Source organism: Parus major, chromosome 2 (assembly GCF_001522545.3).
Source record: "Parus major isolate Abel chromosome 2, Parus_major1.1, whole genome shotgun sequence".
Classification (NCBI taxonomy): domain Eukaryota; kingdom Metazoa; phylum Chordata; class Aves; order Passeriformes; family Paridae; genus Parus; species Parus major.
In genome coordinates, this window is record NC_031769.1 from 113044508 (window position 1) to 113064797 (window position 20290).

The following is a 20290-nucleotide window of genomic DNA, read 5'->3' on the forward strand; positions in this document are numbered from 1 at the left end:
TTCACCAGCTTTGCTGCTCTTCTCTGGAAATGCTCCAGTACCAAAATGTCCCTCCTGATCTGAGGGGCTGAACACAGGACTCAAGGCATGGCCTCACCAGTGCTGGGTACAGGGGCACAATCCCTGCCCTGCTCCTGCTGGCCACACTAATACAGGCCAGGATGCCACTGGCATCTTGGCCACCTGGGCACTGCTGGCTCATGTTCAGACACTGCTGCCCAGCACCTCCAGGTTGGTTTCCTCCAGCTACTCTGCCCCAGCCTGTACAGGTAGTAGCAGTGTAGAGTGTATAGTGATAGTGTATATACCAGCTGTCTGCTCTCCACAACAGTAGCACCAACTGCCCCTGCTGATGAGCAGACATTGTGAGGAGATCATCCCCACACTGCTCTTGTGGCCCTAAGGAAGAATCAGCATGTGGAGAACAGTGTCATGGCTCCTGTTCAGCTGGTTATCCAGGTCACCCTTTCCCAGCAGGTATTTCTTATCATTGTCTTTGTCAGCATCTTCTGAGCCAAAACCCTCCTGCAAACCAATGGTTGCACAATGCTGGTTAAATTCCCTGTCATGTAGGATGGAGAAAACAGCCAAAAATAATTATTTAAAGTTACATATCTGTGTAACTTCTCATTGTGGCAAAGCCAGAGGGTTCATCACCTGGCAGGACCAAGGTAAACAAAGTCTATTTTTATCAATTCGTATTTTTGGAATACAAATTATTGATGTTATTAACTTTTTTTTTTGGGAGAATATCCAAGGATGTGGCAGAATCCCAATGTGTAAGCCAGATTTGCTTATATAATCTCTCAATAAGCCTTCAAACTAGTCCTATGATAAGCATATTGTTTGAAAAACAGGGGATTTACTCAAAGGCATTCCTTCACATATTTTCCCATGAGTATTCCACATTAGTAATATTAAAACATATTCCATTGTCGGGAATGGCAGACATTGGACTTGGTGCCATTTGAGGTACACACAGAACTAGTGATCCAAGGCATCACCTCATGCAGAATGCAAATGTCCATATATCTGCAGAAAAGTAAATGCAAGGGTGCACACACCTCTCCAAGTGCTGCCTACTCTAATCCCATTCCAGCCTCTATGGAAAGCCACTGCTAAAATGTGTGTGCTTAGTTGCTTGACAGCATACACAAATCTTAAATACAATTATTAGCAGCATCGTATGACTGTGATTTTCCTTTGTTTTGTCTTCCTACCTCAATTTCTTTTCAAATCATCAACCACTTTAGTGTAGAAAGTTTCCATACCACTGAAGCTATTTACCATTACGTTAAGCTAAAGTTAAGCACAACATCTGTGTAAGTTTATAGGTATTTATCTTTTTCTTCTAAGACAATTACTCTTGTTAAGAGACAATTACTTTAAAAGACTATAGTCCAGTAACAATCAATCCATTTTGCTAATCTCTAAAAATATCCAAGGTAACAGTGGTCAATTTATAGCAGTCCTTTCTCTATGCAAGCAAAACACAAAGGTTCTTAAAATTTTCCATCCAAGTCTCATTACAGTCCAGCTAGGGAGTGGCAATAGGATGGAAGCCAAGGAATTTCCAGAAATCTTGAAGTGCTACTAAGTCACTACTGACGCAGTGCCCTGACTGCTTGCTTGATGAAAGATGCAGGGCCATTCTGCCTCTAATTAGAAGATATTATCAATGCATAGCAAAAAAAGAGTAAAAAATTCTTGCCTGCATATAGTGGGGAAAGAAAAATGGTACTTATTTTCCCATTTAGGAACAAACACAATCTTTTAGCACTCTTTGGCCCCAGTCTCTGGAAAAGACTATTTTAGTTACCACATTTTCTAAGTCCCTTTCTCAATTCAAGTAATTCTTTATTCAGATTGTATTTGGTATACTGTTTAAAAGATTAATGCCTCTATTGATGTGAAAATATCCTTAAAAATATTAGTAGATGTATAAAATCTGGAGACCAGTCCTGTGGCAGAATGTCTCCCAAAACAGGTCTAATGTTTATATACACAGGTGTGAAGCCCTAATGAATCCTGAACTTCATTAGCTACAACAGAAGTTCTAATGGTTTACATGCAGGAATGTAAGAATGGACATTGTAGATTTCCTTGGGGTGATTTCCTGGATTTCAAAGTGGCAAGATCACGTGCTTCAACACAGTTTTTAGAGAATTTGTATTTGGTTTTAAAGGCATAATTTATTGCTCTGACTTCTTCAAAACCCTCAAAAAAAAGAATTGGTGTGAACTTATCCTTTAGCTTGTTCTCTTGATCTCCTTGGACTTCTGCTGCTACATTCTGGATTTTAAGACAACACTATCAAAAAGAAAAAGAACAAGAAACCAAAATAATCAATCTATAATTCAGGTGGAGAACATGGATAGATATTCCTGGTATGTCTTTGTGGCTTTTTCTGCTGTAATATAACAAAACACAAAAACATATATATACAAGAGAATAATAGAGGACAGGCCTTCATGATGGAAATAATGCAGTAGCTCTTCCTGTGGATGTGAAAAATCCATTGTTTCTGTGCCATGTTCTGAAAAATAACGTTAAAAAGGCTAGGCTTGTGGCTGGCAGAATAAAAATAAATGCTGCAAACATGCCACTGTCTCCTTAGCCTAGGTCCCTAACAGTCAGGGTGCTACCCCCTAAAATGCTTGCTATAAGAGATTATTTAATCTGACAGACAAGACACTACCTGGCTTCAGATGTAAATCTCAAACCTGCTACAGTATACTAAATTGCAAAAACTAGTTGAAAAGACTTTTAAAAGAGGATAGGCTTGGAAATCTTCCTGTCTGCCTCTTTATACCTCTGTGTATGCAGAATCAAAACAAAATCTAAACATTATACTTCATATATGTATAACTGAAATGTGAAAATATATATATATATATATATATACACACACATATATGTATGTATGTATATGTATATATGTCTGTATATAAATGTTCTGGGGTGACTTTATGGTGCTGGTATCCCCAATCGCCTGGTTTATGTTACATATTAAGTTCTGCACCTATATTCCACTCTTCCAAAGTGCTTATCCTTTTCGCAAAATACCTCGTTTGTGAGACACTATGCAAATCTACCCCTATTTTAGGTCAGGAAATTCTCTAGAACAGTAGAAACTGATCCAGCCTTCAAGAGTCCTGTGGACCAAAGCAAAGTTTTCTGGCACATCCCACAAAGAGACCATATAGCACCTAATTACTCATCAACAATACCACCAATATCATCCTTCCCTCTTTTCTTGTACTCTGCACATATTTAGTGGACTCCCATTTGAACAGGTGAATTGAAGTTCCTCATTTTTTTTTTTATCCATCCTCCAGTCTTTTTTTCTAAGGGGGTTTTCCACTTTGGATATTGTAGTTCTTTTCCAACAAATGTAGCTGCATCTTTCCAAATCTAGGAAAAAGCAGATATCAGGACATTATTTCTTACATGTGAAGTGATTCTTTAAGCGCTTTCTCCTCTTTGAATGGGAGCTGAAAACCTGACCCATTTAAATGGGCAGAATTACAGTCACACACAAATTAAAAGCAAAGATACTTTTTCAATTATCTGAATGCTAAGGACCAAGCCACAATCCCTAAAATGTTGCTATAAATATCATTGCAGATAAAATTATCTGATTCTAAAAGCATGAAAGAGGGCAGTCAGACATTTCATTGTCAATGTGGAAAAAATAAAGGTTGAATAAACTAGTATCATAGCTGTCTTCCAAGTCCTTGGCTCAGAAGCAAGGTTGGAAACAGATTTCAGCCTCTTGCTGCTGGTGGAGATAATTGCTACAGCAGGCTCTGGCTGCTTCAAGTATTTTTATTTTATTTTTGGTGGAATTAACTTGGTATTCCTTTTTTTAGGAAATTTGAACACAGAAATTTCAGCTAGGCACCTTGTCAATTGCTCCCATTGTCTGTTAAAGACTGACTAAATACCAGAGGGTAGAAATTACATACTTCCTGAAGGAAACACTTCAAACCAGCCCCTCACCTAGCTATTCTAGTGATATTTGCTCCTTCTGGATATACCACCCTTGACAGATGTGATTACTTGGAACTGACAGCTCTCTCTTAATTTGTTAGAAGCTCTCCAAAACACAGGTAGGACATTCTGCAATGACTGTAGCATGATTCAAATCAGTTTTGTAACTTTATTAGCTGTGCATGGTGCATTGTGTGTGAATGTGCATTGTGTGTGGTTCAGGTTTAATCATTATTGTGCCAGAAATATGCAGACAATAAATAATGCAAAGTGTGTTTTCTAGAATTAAGATAGAGAAGACCTTCCATGTTAACCTTCCAACAAAAATTCACATTTCAGGGGAACAGTCATTAAAGGCCATGTGCTCAACAGATTCCTCAGCTATCATGTGTCACCTTGCATTAATCCCTGAGCAAGCTGCCTTTACAGCATTACAGTTACTAGAGGTGATGCAGATACCTGCCCAGGGCCATGGTATCATCACCCAGGTTCCATAGCTGAGACCATGGCACCTTCTAGGTGTGAAGTTTATGGTGCCAAGAGGCAAAACTTGTTCAGCAAGAACCTGTTGAATTGCTGTTGGCTGTGTGTGCTGACAGTGTTGCTCTTGCTGCTCGTGTTCTGGCTCTGTTGATTCTTCTCTCTGTGCCAAAGCTGGGTTTGCTGCCTCTGGACCCCAAGACACAGAGAGGCAAAAGTGTAATGTCTTTGGGTCCCTCCCTCCTGGGCAGGGACTGTGCAAGACTGCTCCACTACAAGTCCTGCAGAATGTTTTAATGTCTTAGATGTAGCTATGCATGACTTTGGATAAGGGGTGAAATCTCTCAACACATCTGTACCAAGAAACCAGGTTTGTTTTAATTGAGCAGCAACTACCCAGCAGATTCAGCACCGAAAGGCTCCTTGGCATAGAAATTCTGCCTTTGTCACGCCTTTGTCTTGAACATCTCTGTCGAAATATCCCTAGTGTGATATTGCCAAAGGCAAAGAAAGAAGGTGTGATTTTTTTCCACCTCTCTTCCCTAGACAGAGCTATATTTTCCTCAGCCATAGGCCATGGGCTACCTGTGAAGTTCTCACAGAACTTCAGGCTGTGAGCTTGGTCACCAAGAGGCCTCTCTCTTTGAAAGAGAAAATATCATCAAGCTGTAGACACCTAAGACTAGAGAGAAAGTTGTCATACAGTGAGCGGACAAAAGACCCTGCTTGTAGTGCTCTCTCACCTACTGAAGCATTGATAACGCATTTTTAAATGTCACCTGGGAGACAGTAATCCTGCATTTTTCTAGAATATCTGATAACTGTGGATCCAAACCCATTTCTCTTGATTGTCACACCAAAGAAAAAGTCAGTGAGAGAAGCTATTTTGTTAAAATGCTTATTTCACGAAGCCTATGGCTTTGAACAGCTGCTTAGCAAAGTGTGCAGTCCACACTGGTGTCTTTGGAAGATCAACTTCCCCTAGGAAAGTTACCAAAAAAGAGATACCTGCTTGGCTCCTTCCTAAAATGAAACCAGACCACCATGAACATCAGATTCCAAGCAGGTTCACAAAGCTCCTGGGTGTGAATTCCAAATTCCTAAAATAATAATGGAGCTTGTATCTCAGCTACAGGTTTTTTGTTTGTTTTTCTTCTCAGTCCTGTTCAGAGGATTTAATGTTAATTTTCCTTGGCACTATGTTCTCCATGTTTTGAAGCATTAGGAGACACCAAGATTTCTGCTACCACAGGACTATGATCTCACATAGAAAAGGAATACAGCCAGCAATAAAATACCACTGATTGACTTTGAATCACCATAACCATGATTATTAGGCCAATGCAGCCATCCCAGTCAAATTTGGGACAGCAATTTTTTTGGGAGAGACTATTTAAAATTTCAAGCAGTAGCCATGAAACCAACAATTCTTTTGTGGGAGCTGCCTGATATACCATCCAGCACTCAGACATTATGCTGTCACAACTGAAATGCTCTTCCTTTTCAAGCTTTTTCTTCTTGTTTGGGTGCCACAGTGGTCCTTCCATGAGTTTTCTTTCTGAGAGCAGAAGGAAAGACTCTTTGTTGGCATCAGGAAAGCAGTAAGTCAAGATCATTGTTATGCTGGAAGTAAGCCACCTTTTATCTCAAGACATTTATATCTCAGCTGAAGATCCAAACACTCACTCCATGCAACCTCCAGAACACAGGGGAAGGATGTGTGTTGTTTGACCTCCAGGATACAACTCCACATCTGTCATGCCATCATAGGAGATGGGGGAGATAAAAACCACCACAGGACAGGCTGTTATCCTCCAGGCACACAATGTAATTTACCAGTGACCACAATATTCAATGTGGTAACAGCACATTTATATAAAAGCCAGTATTTGTGCACTCCTACTAGGACAGCTAGCAAGCAGAGATTTTCTGGTGAAGCTCTGTATGACATATTATGCATGCTCAGTCTAGTACAGAAATTGGTCTCTAAGAGATATGAATAAACTCATAACTAGTTTTTGCATATACTCAATGAGTCCAGTGAAGGGCTGCAGAGATAATTAAGACACTTGAGCACCTGCCATACAAGGAGAGGTTGAGATTTCTGGGACTGCTTAGTCTCAAGAAAAGGCTCATCCCCAATGCGTATAAGTACCTAAAAGGAAGGTGTAAAAGACAAACTTAGACTCTTAGTGGTATCCTCTGAAAGGATATGAAAAAAAATACATTCAATTTACACACAATTTTCATTTATTTGTTTTTAAACAGTGAACAAACACTAGAACAGGTTACCCAGGGAGATTGTAGTTTCCAACCTTTGAGATATACAAAACTTAAGTGAGCACAGGTCCTTTCCACTGATTCTATGAAGCAGTAAAATCCCTTGGAGATGTAGTTATCTGGTACAGATTATAAGATAAAATCCTCCTAGGTCTGTGACAAACATGATCCTGCTGAGAATCCCCAAATCCCCCTGCCAGACTCACTGCTTCTAATTTTCTTCAGCAGAATGTGTTCACAAAGACACTAAAACTGAAAAGCTACTTGATCTCACTAGAGCTGGAGTTTGATACTTCTGGTGTTCATATGCATATCTCAGTTTTCCCCTTTGCTCTAGAACTCTGCATATCTAGTATTTCATAGCCAGGAGGGAAAAGTATGTTCTGTTAGTATAAAAAGGTGAGGAGGCTGAAGACACAGATACACCACATAGTTAGTAGTGGTAGAATTTGTGAACAGTGCCATGTGTGTATGGACTGCACATTGAGAATCTTTTTTTTTTACTTGGTTAACTTCTGTTTCCTGAGGTAAAATGAGTAAACTTTTGAGGAAGAAAAGCTGAAGATCTGAAAGGAGATTGAAACAAATATCTTCTTTATCAGTCTGAATTCTAGCTCTCATGAATCCATCATAAAGGTAAGGTGATTTTTAACATACTTGTTTTACTCAGTGTTTCTTGCTCATCAGTGGTAAAACAGTGCTATGCAAACCTTTCTCTGCTAATTGCTATTTACTAATTGTATAGACAAGGGAAATGAAGGTAGTTTCTGGGCCATCATTTAAAGGAAAAGACTCCCCATTAAAGAAGTCCTCCCCTTCTCCATACTGTTTCAGTTGCTGTACCAATTGCTAGCAGAGAACTGTGACATGAAGTGGACTTGGCATGTACAGAAGTGACATACACATAAGCTTCCTTTTTCTTGCTTTGGGTTACAAAAAGTCAAGGTAGCTTTCTAAGCATCCATTGTCAAAAAGGGCAATGCGTCTTTGGCATATGCTCAAAATAAATTGAGTCCTAAGAGTAAAGGGAAAGTAAAACAAGTCTCTGTAGACACAAGGCAACCTGTCACCCAACTCAGAGAAGCTAAACACTATGCTGTTACTCAAAGGACAGCTGTAATGATACCATTCAGCTCTGTCACCATCACTGCCTTCTGAAATAATCCCAAGAGAAACCCCTATTATACAAGACAATACCCTTTCTTATAGTAGTTCGTTGTCTTGTTGACAAGACACTGAATAGTCCACCTAGACTGGAAGTCTCATGCTTTATAAATACAAGTTTATTCTTCTTAGGAGATGACAATCAAAAATAGTTCTTAAAATACTGTACTTAAAAGATACAAAGACTTCTGTTAAAAAGTTGCAGTCATGGTATTAGCTATTAAAATAAATTAGGCACAAGGTAGATTAGCAACACAAATGCTTAATTTACATATCTTTCCCTGTCCCTGCCCCAACATCCATTGTCATCTGTATGCTGAGAGATCACACCTCCAAAGTTAATAAATGTAATTTTATTTTTTTTACCAACACAGTGCATATTTTTATCTCACAAAACTTTCATTTGTAAGAGTTAGAATCTGTTGTTTGAGGAAATTCTTGAATTTCTCTCTTACCAGAGACTGGTAATGGCACCAGCAGTACAGCCCATCCTTGTGGTTCACTGAATGGCAACAAGAAGTCAGATCCACTCCAAGCTTTTCTGGCTACCTGCTTAATATTTGTGGTTTCTCGGTCTTTTCTTCCCCCCAAAGTTGCCAATTACTGGTTTGTGATGCAGGATCACATTTAAGGCATTATAAACCAAAGCAAGTAAATTCAATTAATGTATTTTCATAATGGGGTGAAAACAATTCGCTGCACTAAAAAAAATAGTTCAGATGAAAGCTGTTGATTGGCAGTTAAAAAGCAACTCTTCAAAATCTTGTTGCTGTTGAGAAATGAGGCATCCAAAGTTCAAAGCTGCTAGTGAAGCAAGCTTTTCCCACCACCACCTTTAACAACATCCACTTTAGAGCTGCTGGTGTCTGAATTTTGTGCTTTTTCACTCGTTCTTTGGTCGACCTTTGAAGGTATTCATGATATCAAAGGCTCCCATGTAGTCTAACAGGAGAACAGCTGCTTTCACTGGTAGGAAGCTGTAAGGTAGGAACAAGGAAGAAAAAGATAAAAGGGAACAAACAGGCATCAGAAGAGTTGTACATTTTTATCACAGAATTAGTTTAACCTGGCTAATACTGGCAAAGGCTGTATACAGACCCACTGGTCATCTCCAAATATCCTTTACATTCATTTGGCAGCCTGAGTTTTTAGTTAGATCAGTATTCCAACCTGGCTTGCAACAAAGTCAAAAGTGCCCAAATGCTGGAGCAAGACACCATATGGGTTTACAATTGGGCTCAATGATCTTAGAGGTCTCTTCCAACTAATAATTCTCTGACATGCAGTAATGGAGAAGAAGGCCCAGTCTCTATAACCCCCAGTAAAACTGCACCCCAACAGAGTCAGCAAGGCACAGTTAGACATTTCTGTCATTGTTCTGTGGCCCAAGGATAGACTGAACCCATAGAAACAAACAAAAAACCCTTTCAAGAATGTGCATAGCTTAATGAAAATTCACACCAATAAGTAGAAGCCTCTTTTATACTTTAAGCATCCCTGGACAGAAAGAGAGGGGAAAAGAAACATAACTTACCTTTTAAAAAAATGTACAGCATAAATGATGCGTGGTATGAACAATACTTCTTGGTTCTGCCGAACAGCACTGATTATCCTCTCAGCCACATACTCTGGATCCAGAACAGGAGCCAGACGTGGCCATCTGGAAAAGAAAATATTTACAGCTATAATACAAATTGCTTTGGATTCACGTTTTATTCAAAAAAAGATCTCAATTTTACAGTTATTCAACAAAAAAAAAAGAAATAAATACCACAAGTCCTATGAACAACAGAATCTTCATTAGTTAGAGTGAGTGTCTCTCATAAGACAAAACCAGAGACCTTCATATTAAGACACACCAGACTTTTATTTGGCTTCTAAACTCTGCCATTATACGTGCATGCTAAGCAAAGCTCTGCTATCAATTTCAGGAGGAGAATGAGGGTTTAGAAACCAGAGAGGACAAATGGAACTTTGGACAAATGGAGAAATATGGCTTCTGCAGAGGAAAGGACACTAATTATGCTTCACATTTTAGCTTAAATGAACAGTAAAGTACCTAGGCCTTTTATGTTGCAAAGTCACTGGACAGCACTAATAACACCCATCTGAACTCTAAGAATAGTACAAGCAGAAAAAAGCCCAGCTCATTATTTTTATAAAGGAAATAGGGGCTTATAACATGCTAAAATTGTAACTTTCATAAAAACCTCACAGGAGTTTACTCACTTGGATTTAACACCATCAAACATTCCTGTGTTTATGGCGAAAGGGCATACAATTGTGGTTTTAACACCAGTTTTTCTCAAAGCTCTCATCTCCATATCAATTGATTCTGCAAAACCAATTGCTGCAAATTTACTTGCACAGTAATCTGTAAAATAAAACATTAATTGCTGTTAAATATTTGAATTTACACATTAAACTTTACTGTCCAATACTAAACTTTACATCAGAATAGGAATGGTTTTCAGGATTAGATTAAAATTTGCTTTTGATGTGATTTGTTCATTTTCTTTGCCCTCCTAAATCAACTAGACGTTCTAGTTGTTCTAGACTGGAAGAGAGAGGGTTTCTCATGACATCCCTGCTATCACTTTTCCACTCTCTAATGAACAATGGTAAATGAAATTATTTTTTCATAACATTTTTTCTTTAAATCCATGCACTCACTTATAACGCCTCAAACACACATCGTCAAGACTCTCTAAGGTGGTTTTAACTTGAAACTCGGTTTGTACTTATTATCATTCCCTTGGAGCTGGATTTCTTTTACTGCTAGGCCACCTTATTTCATATTCTTCCTCTTTGTATACATGTTCCAGAAATGCCCTATGAGGTTCCTCTAAATCTAAAGTGGCCTCTTCCCTATCAGAAACCCACAAATAAATTTTAACAGCATTGAGGTTCTCAGAATCCAAAGTTCTATATGGCATCTAGATCCTTCTGCCTTGACAGAAAAACCTGTTTCACAGCACTGCTAAGCTTCTGGAAAATGTTCTCCAAAGAAATCAGTTTGGTTTTGTTTTCCCCCATGGATATTGACTGCAGAGTTTAAAATACAACTAATTACCTCAATTAATATCAGCTTTAATACGCTACCTGAAACCTGATTGCCTCCACACAGTCCTGCACAGCTTGTTATGCTAACCAAGTGTCCATGGTTAGCGGCAATCATTGCTGGGAGGAAGGCTTTGTAAGTCTGCAAAGTAAATCAGAGTTGCAGTGTAACATTTCACTAAGTAAGCTACATGCCACAACATTTTGAAGGTGTTTGCTGGTTTTAAAGAAATTCTCCCAACAGTTTAAATAAGCTTTCCCCCTTCCATTATGGAAGGTGGGTGTGTGTGTATGTATGTGGAGCTTGTTGTTTGAATTCTAACCTCCAACAATTTAAATGGGGAGTTCCCACCCCACCAGTACTACCCAAGACAGATGGTAACTTGATGAAAGTTAAATATAGAGCTTAAGCTAGTCATGAAGTTTCTTTCAAATGATAATTAAGTGTTCACTGAAAATTTTGTGAAATGGCAAAGATTTTAATTTCACGTTTTCCTCCTATTAAATTCTTCTATTAAATTCATTAAATCTTTGTGATTAAATTTATTTCTAAATAAACTGAAACATGCTTGAATATTTTCTTTACAATTCTTTATGCTAGAAACACCATAGAGGTGACCTGTCTTCACTGAAAGGAAGAAAAAGCACACCAGGTTACTCATTCTGGACAAAAGCTCCACTTAGTATTAAGAGGATTATCAGAACATGTGGTGTTTCTGACTGAAATTATCACAGCCACAGAACAACTGGAAGACCAATGGAACAGAAGAACTGAAGTAGAATTGAACACTTCTCTGTTACTAGGGGCAGCAATTATTAGGGTGGGACTGCTTCTTGTCAATCAATAATGAGACTGTAACATACAACTAGCCTCAGAATTTATCAGATGGTAGACTTTAGTTCTTAAGAGAATTTCTAAATGTGAACTGCTTCCACCTGCCTACACTAGAGATTCACAAAGGATCCATTCTTCCATGCTTTTTAAAAATTTTACAGACTCCAGAGCAAAGTAAGTGACTTCTTGATAATTTCTGAATGAACTTCCAAAGATCTCTGTATCCTTCCATGTTTTCCTTAATTCCAAAAGGCAAAATTAACATTAAAAACATTTTAAAGGTATGTCTTAGTATGTATAAGCAAAATACAAGTATTACCCAGAAGTGTGCCATTGTGTTCACTTCCATGGTTTTTTCTAGAAGCGAATCTGGAGAATCAAGAAATCTCTTCCCAATTACAATACCAGCATTGTTGATTAGGATGCTGACATCACCAACTTCTTTTTTAACCTAAAACAAAAAGCATGAAGATAGTGTGCAATAAACACAAAACATTCTTTTCAAGTATTATATATGAAAACGAAAGAAATATTACACATTTAAATAAGTTAAACTTATGCTTGTTATGCATCCAAACACCCCAGGTGCTTGCACAGTCTCACGTGATGCCTTTTTAAAGGTGAGCTCTTAAATGGATTTTCTTCAGGTTTGTGGAGCCCAACAGCTCAACACAAGCTGCTGGTTTCAGTGCCTCTGTTTCCAAGCTTAAATGTTCCAGATAAGTCTTTAATGTAGAAAGCTTAACTAATACAACAAGTATTTTGTTACAGTTAACACATCTTAAAACTAAAGAACAATTCTGGACTAGAATCTGGTACACTCTAACCCAGAAATTAAGTTGGCTAAAAAATAATACCTATACATTTAATTCAGTAAGATGAAATATAGTTTTCATTTTAGCTCTGGACTGAGAACATTCAAGAACAGACTCATTTGAGAGAACAACAGTAGGCCAGCAGATAGCAAGATATTGTGTCAGCTCTCCAAAGGAGAATTAATTTATCATCTATCTTTTATTCTATCTTTATTCTAACTTCCCCGTCTTACTTAAACTTGCTCCAGTCTTGTCTATGTTTTTAACTAAGCTTTACAAGTTGGATACTTCTGGAACAGGGACATTGGAAATAAATTTTAAGCTATAGATTTTAATAGCAAAAAGGCTGTCCCTCACCCTTTTGCTACAGGAAAGAAACAATGACCTGACACATGCAGAGCCTTTAGGTTTTCTTCCCACCAAAGTAACTTTTTCATGATGTCTCCGTGTGGCTGATGAAGCACATACTAAAGATTCACATACACTTCATTTTGGCTTTAAGACTGTTTTGTTGTGAGCAAAGTTTTCAAACATATCCTGAGCTGCCAGCATGAGTTTAGTTCACCACAGTCTTGAAAACTCCAAGTCTAAAGCATAAAGCTGAATCACCAGAAGGGGAAAAAGGACCTGGAACCATGCTGTCATACCTTGCAAAGGCTGATGCTGAACACTAAGAACCAAAGTCTACTGCACTGCATGAAGGAAACAGAGGCACTGACCACCACCTAATACTAAAGTCTTTTTGTAACTGGTAAGATTGTATGATTCTACATCATCAGCAGGACATGCCATTTCTGCAATAATGGTAGTAGGCTGTTTTCTTCTATGCAGATCAGCATGAGGATTATTAGTGAATCTGACAGTTGCTGAACTGCTGACAGAAGGTTATAAGTGAGGGACCATTAACTGGACCCTACTACACCTTCTTTGTCCTGCCTAGCTCTGTTTGCATCATCCTGAACCACTGTCACACATATCTACACCCTGTTCTCTTTTTTTTAAATTTGGCCAGTATGGCTAAGGCACTGCTTCTCTCCATGGGCCCATGAGGACTCAATTCAAATCCTCAAAACTAAATATTAATTTTAATCTGCTTCATTCCAGTATTCTTCACACTACAATACTCCTCCTCCAGTCCTCCCAGTTCAGCAGGAAGCTACAGGCCTGTGGAGAGATGTGCAGCTTCTCTGCAAGGACAGCAGATGTCCAGCTCAGCTGGTGTAACAGAGCTGCGAGGGCGACCAAGGCTGATCAGCGTTACTGGAATACAAAACCAATAGCACCAGCCTCTAATGAGCTGCAATCCATGCACAAGCTTCACATATCAGAAAGCTTGTCATAGTAGTTTTTGCACTGATAGAAAAAGACAGAAGGCTAGAGCTTCTTAAAGATCACCAAAACATTGTTTCAGCCAACAGATGTTCCTGAAGACAGCTGAATTTTTTTTAAAAAAATATTTCATCCCCAAGCAAGACTCACTGTGGAAACCTCTTAGTTCAACAGTTAAATTTAGCAAATTTTAAGCAAATGAGAGCGGGTTTTTACACTTGAAACTATTTAACAATTTTAGCTTTTGCCAATACTGCTTGTCTATCCAAATTAACTAACAACATGCTATGTTTACAAAGCTCTGCAGCAATGAAGGAAAGAAATATTTAAGACATCAAGATACATTTATTAATTCAGATGAAGTAAGTCTGCAAAAATCTCTTCACAGCAATGGAATTATTTGAAAATTGCCTAAGCAGTTAATCCGTTTTACAATGTATAGTCTTTTGGTAAAAGGCTGCCAGAACTTGAAATACTGCTTTAGCTTCAATAAATTGATTTTCCGCACTTCACGATTAAGTGCCTGCTCAGTAATTGAATGAATGAATGAGAAGCTACCCAGTTAAAATGAGCTACTGAAAAAGAGAGCCGGCTCTTTCTGTTTTTTAAGGAATAGAGATACACGAGTCAACTCTAAAAAACAGAATTCCTGAAATAGATATGAAGCACAATACATTCAGGATCAATTAACTTAAATCTCTTACTTTGAATTCACTGGAAAACTTAATAATGCATCTTACACCCATGCTTGCACTTATCTTGGAATAATGTCAAAGCCACAAATAAGATACTTTACCTGGTCAGCTACTCTGTAGATATCCTGTCTTTTGCTACAGTCACAGATGTAAGAGTGTACTCTTCCTGCTCCATTTCCTCTGGCCAATCTAACTGCACAGTTGAGCCCCTCTTCATTAATATCCCAGAGGACCACTGTGGCTCCAAGGCTGGCAAACTTTATCGCCAAGACTCTTCCAATGCCACTTCCTGCTCCTGTAATTAATACGATTTCACCACTAACATTCTTCTTCCGTCCAGGAACAACCAAGAACACCAGTGACTCCAGTAAATAGTAAACAAAAAGTACAATGCATCTTAATGTTTCCAGGAAGAAGTTCATCTTCAGACTGTTTCTTCAGATACCTGATAAAAAAACCCAAAACATTTACCAGATAGGGTAAACCACAGAGAAAATGCAAATATCAACATTGCAAAAACGTTTTCAGATCCATTCTAAATATTTTCTCTAGCCTGCTTTTGAGTGTTGTTTCAAAAAAATATATAGGTTTACACCTGCATATCTAATCCATTTGTCCTTTTTCTGACTCATTTCAGGCTGCTTCCACTTTCCTCCAGGATGCAATACACAATTCATTTACCATTCAGCAGCAGTGGAAACACCTGCCCTCATCTGCTTTAAAAATGCCCCATCCCTCATGTCATAGGTTTTGTTCTCTGGTCTGACAGAATGTGGACAAAAATCTAAAATAAATACACCCTACTACTAATAAAAAAATCTGCCCATTGAGCATCTTAAACAGAAATGCATGACAATTACAACTCAAAACTTATGGTTTGATGAAAGCACTTTAGTGCCCACAAACTAGTCCTATAGGTCAGGAAAAATTCTGCTTTTACGACTTTGTAGGCACTACTTGTCGCCATGAAATCATATGCAAACTACTCACAGTCCCAATTGTGCTGAAAAAACATGAGCATAAGAAACTTCAGAAGATAATGTGCTTATAAATCTCCAAAGCACACCAGATAAATAAATGTCTGTTACTACTAACTTTTCAGTTACCTGTACTACCATTATTGAGGAGAGCCCGCTTTTGCAGTTGAACACATTTAAGAATGCACTGCAAAGCTGTAGAGTTTCTTCTCTTCACCTCCCTGCATTAAGCAAATGTCATAGGCTTGAATCATACCATCTCAGGTATGTGCTTAACCTCACAATCTGTACACATTCCAGTAGTGCTGACACCAAGCAGGCTTTTAAATCCTTGGAGGAATGTTATTTTATTTCCCAGCGTACAAAAGCTGTGCAAGAAATTCATCCTTGGTCAAAGCAGGTTTTAATCTTTGACTAACAACATTATGAAGCAATAACACCTTTCTCAGCTAAGAGCACGCTGGCACTTACACTTCAACCTTTAGCACTACATGCCCAGACTGATTACATCTCTCAGTTAACTTTGCTATCTATGTGTATAGGTAATCATGTTTGACAAGTGCCAGGAGATAGGTCACTTAGATCCCTGCTACTCTGAGCAAAGTTCATGAAATTTAGCATGTGAACGTACACGTGTCACCACGAGTTTCAGGTTTTTTGCATGGGAAACTCGGCCAGTCTTGAAAAGAAACAGGTCTCTGTTAAAGAAGAGCTAGATATTTCAGAAAGTCTTCTGGCAAAAACATTGGGACAGCTTAAAACTGTTCTGATAACAGAAAAATATTTGCCAAAGACATAGTGGGTAGGCAAACAAGTTCTTTCTGGAAAAGTCATGTGGTGAATGCTTTCTATTGAGTACTTTCTATTCTTCATTCTCATTAAAATGTGACAAAATGTGTGCAGAGGCAGTAACACCAGTAAGAAATGAAACAAATATCAAAACAGCACTGGAACATTTTTCTAGAGCCAATATTGGCATTTCCTGTAATAGGTTATCTTATCTATAGAGCTATTATGGTTCTAAGCAAAAATGGAGTTATAAAGGAAAAATGTTATTAAATTCCCTGTACACAAAAAAAGTGCAAGATTTTGTAACCACAAGTTTTTTGTTGAGTCTAAAAACAGAAGCAACAATTCTTTAAAATAAATGTAGTTGCTGCATTTAACTTTATTGCACTAATTTAATGCACTTAACATAAAACCCTCCATTTGCATGAAAGGGGACTGGTATCTCTGGCATAGATAAGGATGCTAAAGTTAATCCCTATGGAAAACCAAGCAAGGCAATTGCCTTCAGAGGCAATACACAATTTGACCTAAATTCAGTTTAAAATTTATGACAGTAATTCTTTAAGTAAAATATTCATATATTTGGCTTGTGTAGGTCAGAAGCACATTAGATCTTTCAGAAAAGTATGATTTTCCATTTAATGAAGCAGAGTTTATGGATACAGATGACAGGAGACTTCCTGTTAAAAGACCAACTCTGCATCCTTCAATGAGATGCTTAATCTCCACAGACACATCTCTCCCCTAACCCAGACTTGACTGGGTCTCCATTCTCACTCAATTCATTAGTATTGATAATTACACCAGCTACTGTAATCAAGCATACCCATACAGACAAATTTGCCACTCAACTTGGCCGATTTTGGCTTCTCAACTAAAGTGAGCGGAGATATATATTTACAGGTGAATTAATCAAAGGGCCTTTGGTACATCTAAGATCTCAGATCACTTCTCATGCCTTGTATTGTTTTTTAGTATGCCTATGTCCACACAGACGTAAGTGTGCAGGGCCTTTATTGGGTAGAGAAGTATCAGACGTTCTACAATGTTTTATCAGAAAGATTTCAGGAGCAGATAACTTGGCCAGCAAAGGTTTGTCGGTACATGTGCCAACACTCACCACCGACAGGCTCTTGCAGACCTGACAGGGTCTTAAAGACCACTATCCCTGCTCACGAATCACAGGGATTGAGGCTGGCAGCTGACTGGCACATCACCTTTGCTAGTCGAAGGACTAAAGGTTGATCTCGCATTCACCTGAGCAGCGTTTGGCAAGGACGAATTTTTCTTACTGTTCCGGGAGAGTTACGATCCCACAAAAATATAGTAGTCCTGTAGCCAAGGCTGCCCAAGTGCAGCAGTAGAATCCTCAGCCCCCGGAGGACGCTGGATAACCTTACTGTCACCTGGCAAAGGGCGCCTACCAACCCAATCAGCATCCTAAGTAACCCCAGAGGCAGCGTTCAGCTGCAGTGACCGGCTCACCACCTCCCCTTCGGGCCGCCTTCCCAGGACGCTGCCCCGCAGCTCCCGGCTGCCCCCGGCCCTCGATCCTCCTCCCGAGCTCCCGCACACCGTGACCCGTCCCGGCGCCCGCCGGCCCACAGCGCCCCAGCACCGGGGGTACCTTCGCCTGCCGGCCTGCAGGACGGGCACGGCACCTCCGCCTCCCGGCGCGGCGCAGCGGCTCTGGGGCGGGCGGGCACGGAGGGAGCAGGGAGCACAGCAGGGCGGAGCGGAGCAGCCCTGCCTTTATCGGGCAGCCCGCCCCGGCGCGGGGCTGAGCGGATGCCCGGGGGCGGGACGCACGGCACGGCAGGACCCGGCATGGCACGGCAGGACCCGGCACGGCACGGGAGGGTATGGCCGGTGTCCGCTCGGCAGCGGCAGAACGCCGGGCTGGGGGCTGCAGCTGCCGTGGCGCTGTCCGCGCTCCGCCCGGGGCTGCCGGCCGCCGGGATGGGATTCAGCCGGGCGGGGGGAGCGGGACGCCACGGAGCCGCGGGGTCCTTCCCCGGGAAGGAGAGCCGCAGCCCCGGGCGGCCGTGAGGACGCTTTGCTCCGTGGGCTCTTCGCTGAGGCCGGAGTAATGTCAAAAGCTCAAAGGACGGAGCAGTTTGTTGGGCGGAGGCCATCGGGACAACTCCCCAACTCCTCCGCACTTTCCCTGGTCTTTTCTTGTTGTTTGTTGGGGTTGTGGTGGTTTTTGGGTTTTGTTTGTTTGTTTTGTGGTTTTTTGTTTGTTTAAAAAACTGTTTATAGACATGAGGTGGTTGTGACTCCGTGGTGACACCTGCACCTAAAGGCGTGGTTGATGTAAAGAGGTCACCTGGCCTGTGTGAAGCCATGCTGCATGGAAGGGGCTTTTCTTCATTTACTGCTATATATACATAATTCCCTTAGGGCAACATTGTTTTGGAAGGCTTTTTTAACCATGTGCTCATCCTTAGGCAGCAGAACTCTGAAACTGTAAGTTGCTGAGCATTCACAACTTAAAGGAAAGCTTGTATGATGGGAGTGCTTAGTACCACCAGAAAAATGTGACTGAAGACATTCGCTTGGCAAATAATTATAACAATTATTTATATGCCTGCTTTCCAGTATTACTGTATTAAAGCAGTACATTCAGGAGGCTAATGACAATCAAGCAGTGAAACTGGCTGCTGCTTTCTTTTTGTGGATTGTATTGTTTAAAGTGGGTCACTTAAAAAAGTGTAAAAAACCCACCCCATTTATTTAATTTTAAAAAGATTTTAAACATGTGCTTTGCACTAATACTTGGAAATTAATAGCATTTAACAGTGAGAGTGACCTAATGATTGGAGTTGGAGGCTAGAAGGTGGGAGACACATCCCCTTTCCCCACCTTGTATGAAGATTTTGTGCATGTAAGAAACTTGCTGAATCAACATTCACCAGATAGCTTCATTTTACTAGTCTACATTATGAAAGACTAAAAGTAGTTTGTAGGGATACAATTTTTAAGACTGTCAGATTAGCATCTTTCACAGTCTTATGTCAGAGAAGACAGAAGCGGAATCATTATTTTTGATTCTAGTCTAGAAATTGAGCTACTCTAATTTGTATCAGATAAGGATGTCTCCCTCTTGCCACATGTTACTTTTGAATTAATTTTTGAGTGCTGTCATGTTGTTCTATTGGGAACGGCGAGAAGAACGACAAAGACTCTCTTGTGTGTTGAACAGGAGAACAAAGGTTTTTATTCTTGATCTTGTTTTATAGACATGTTTGAGAAAGTCTGAAAGGTAAAACTCTCATTGGTCATTAAAGTAACACATCTACCATCACTGGTTAAGTGCAACATCAGCCCTTGACTGTTTCCTGAACACCACCTGCAAAGATTGTCGTCCTTTACCAAGGACTCTTTGGATTCTTTCTCATTCTTTCTTAGGCCAGAATAAGAAGCCTGTGACTTTGTTTCACACAGGCTCTGTTCTCTTCTTTTTCATTTAGCATCTACACTGTCAGAATTCCAGGAGTGTAGAACTGAGATTGGTGGTGTTGGACTGTCTTGTGTAATGTCCCACTGAATGTCTTCAAAGGAACCCAACGTCATTCAAGTAATAAGAACATGTATTATGAACTTTTTAAGTGCTAACACTTCTGCTTGTCTGTAGTACTTATGCTGTGTGTGTCTGGAAGTCTGTAGCCTTTTTTACTGAGGGCTGTATTGCATTTTGGCCTACCTTAACTTCAAGAAAACACTTAGCATCTGTTGTTGGGTAGGTGTTGGCACCTCAGCTGGAACAGTGTACCCAGTAGCACACTAGAGTGCTGTTTATGCTTCATGTGAATCTGTGGTAGATGTTTTATTACATTCACTGGACTTCACCATCAGCTAATCTTGATTATA

At 39.8% G+C, this 20290-nt stretch overlaps 1 protein-coding gene across 1 annotated transcript; it reads right to left on the reverse strand.

Moving 5' to 3' along the window:
* Positions 1 to 6705: 6705 nt before the first annotated feature.
* LOC107201015 (epidermal retinol dehydrogenase 2-like) lies at positions 6706 to 18149 on the reverse strand. Its single transcript, XM_015620187.2, has 7 exons — positions 18045 to 18149; positions 14753 to 15096; positions 12132 to 12263; positions 11020 to 11119; positions 10147 to 10291; positions 9452 to 9577; positions 6706 to 8894 (listed from the first exon to the last, which is right to left on the reverse strand). Exons 2-7 carry the CDS (start codon positions 15071 to 15073, stop codon positions 8801 to 8803), a joined length of 918 nt encoding a protein of 305 aa, XP_015475673.1. The 5' UTR covers positions 15074 to 15096; positions 18045 to 18149; the 3' UTR covers positions 6706 to 8800.
* Positions 18150 to 20290: the final 2141 nt, after the last annotated feature.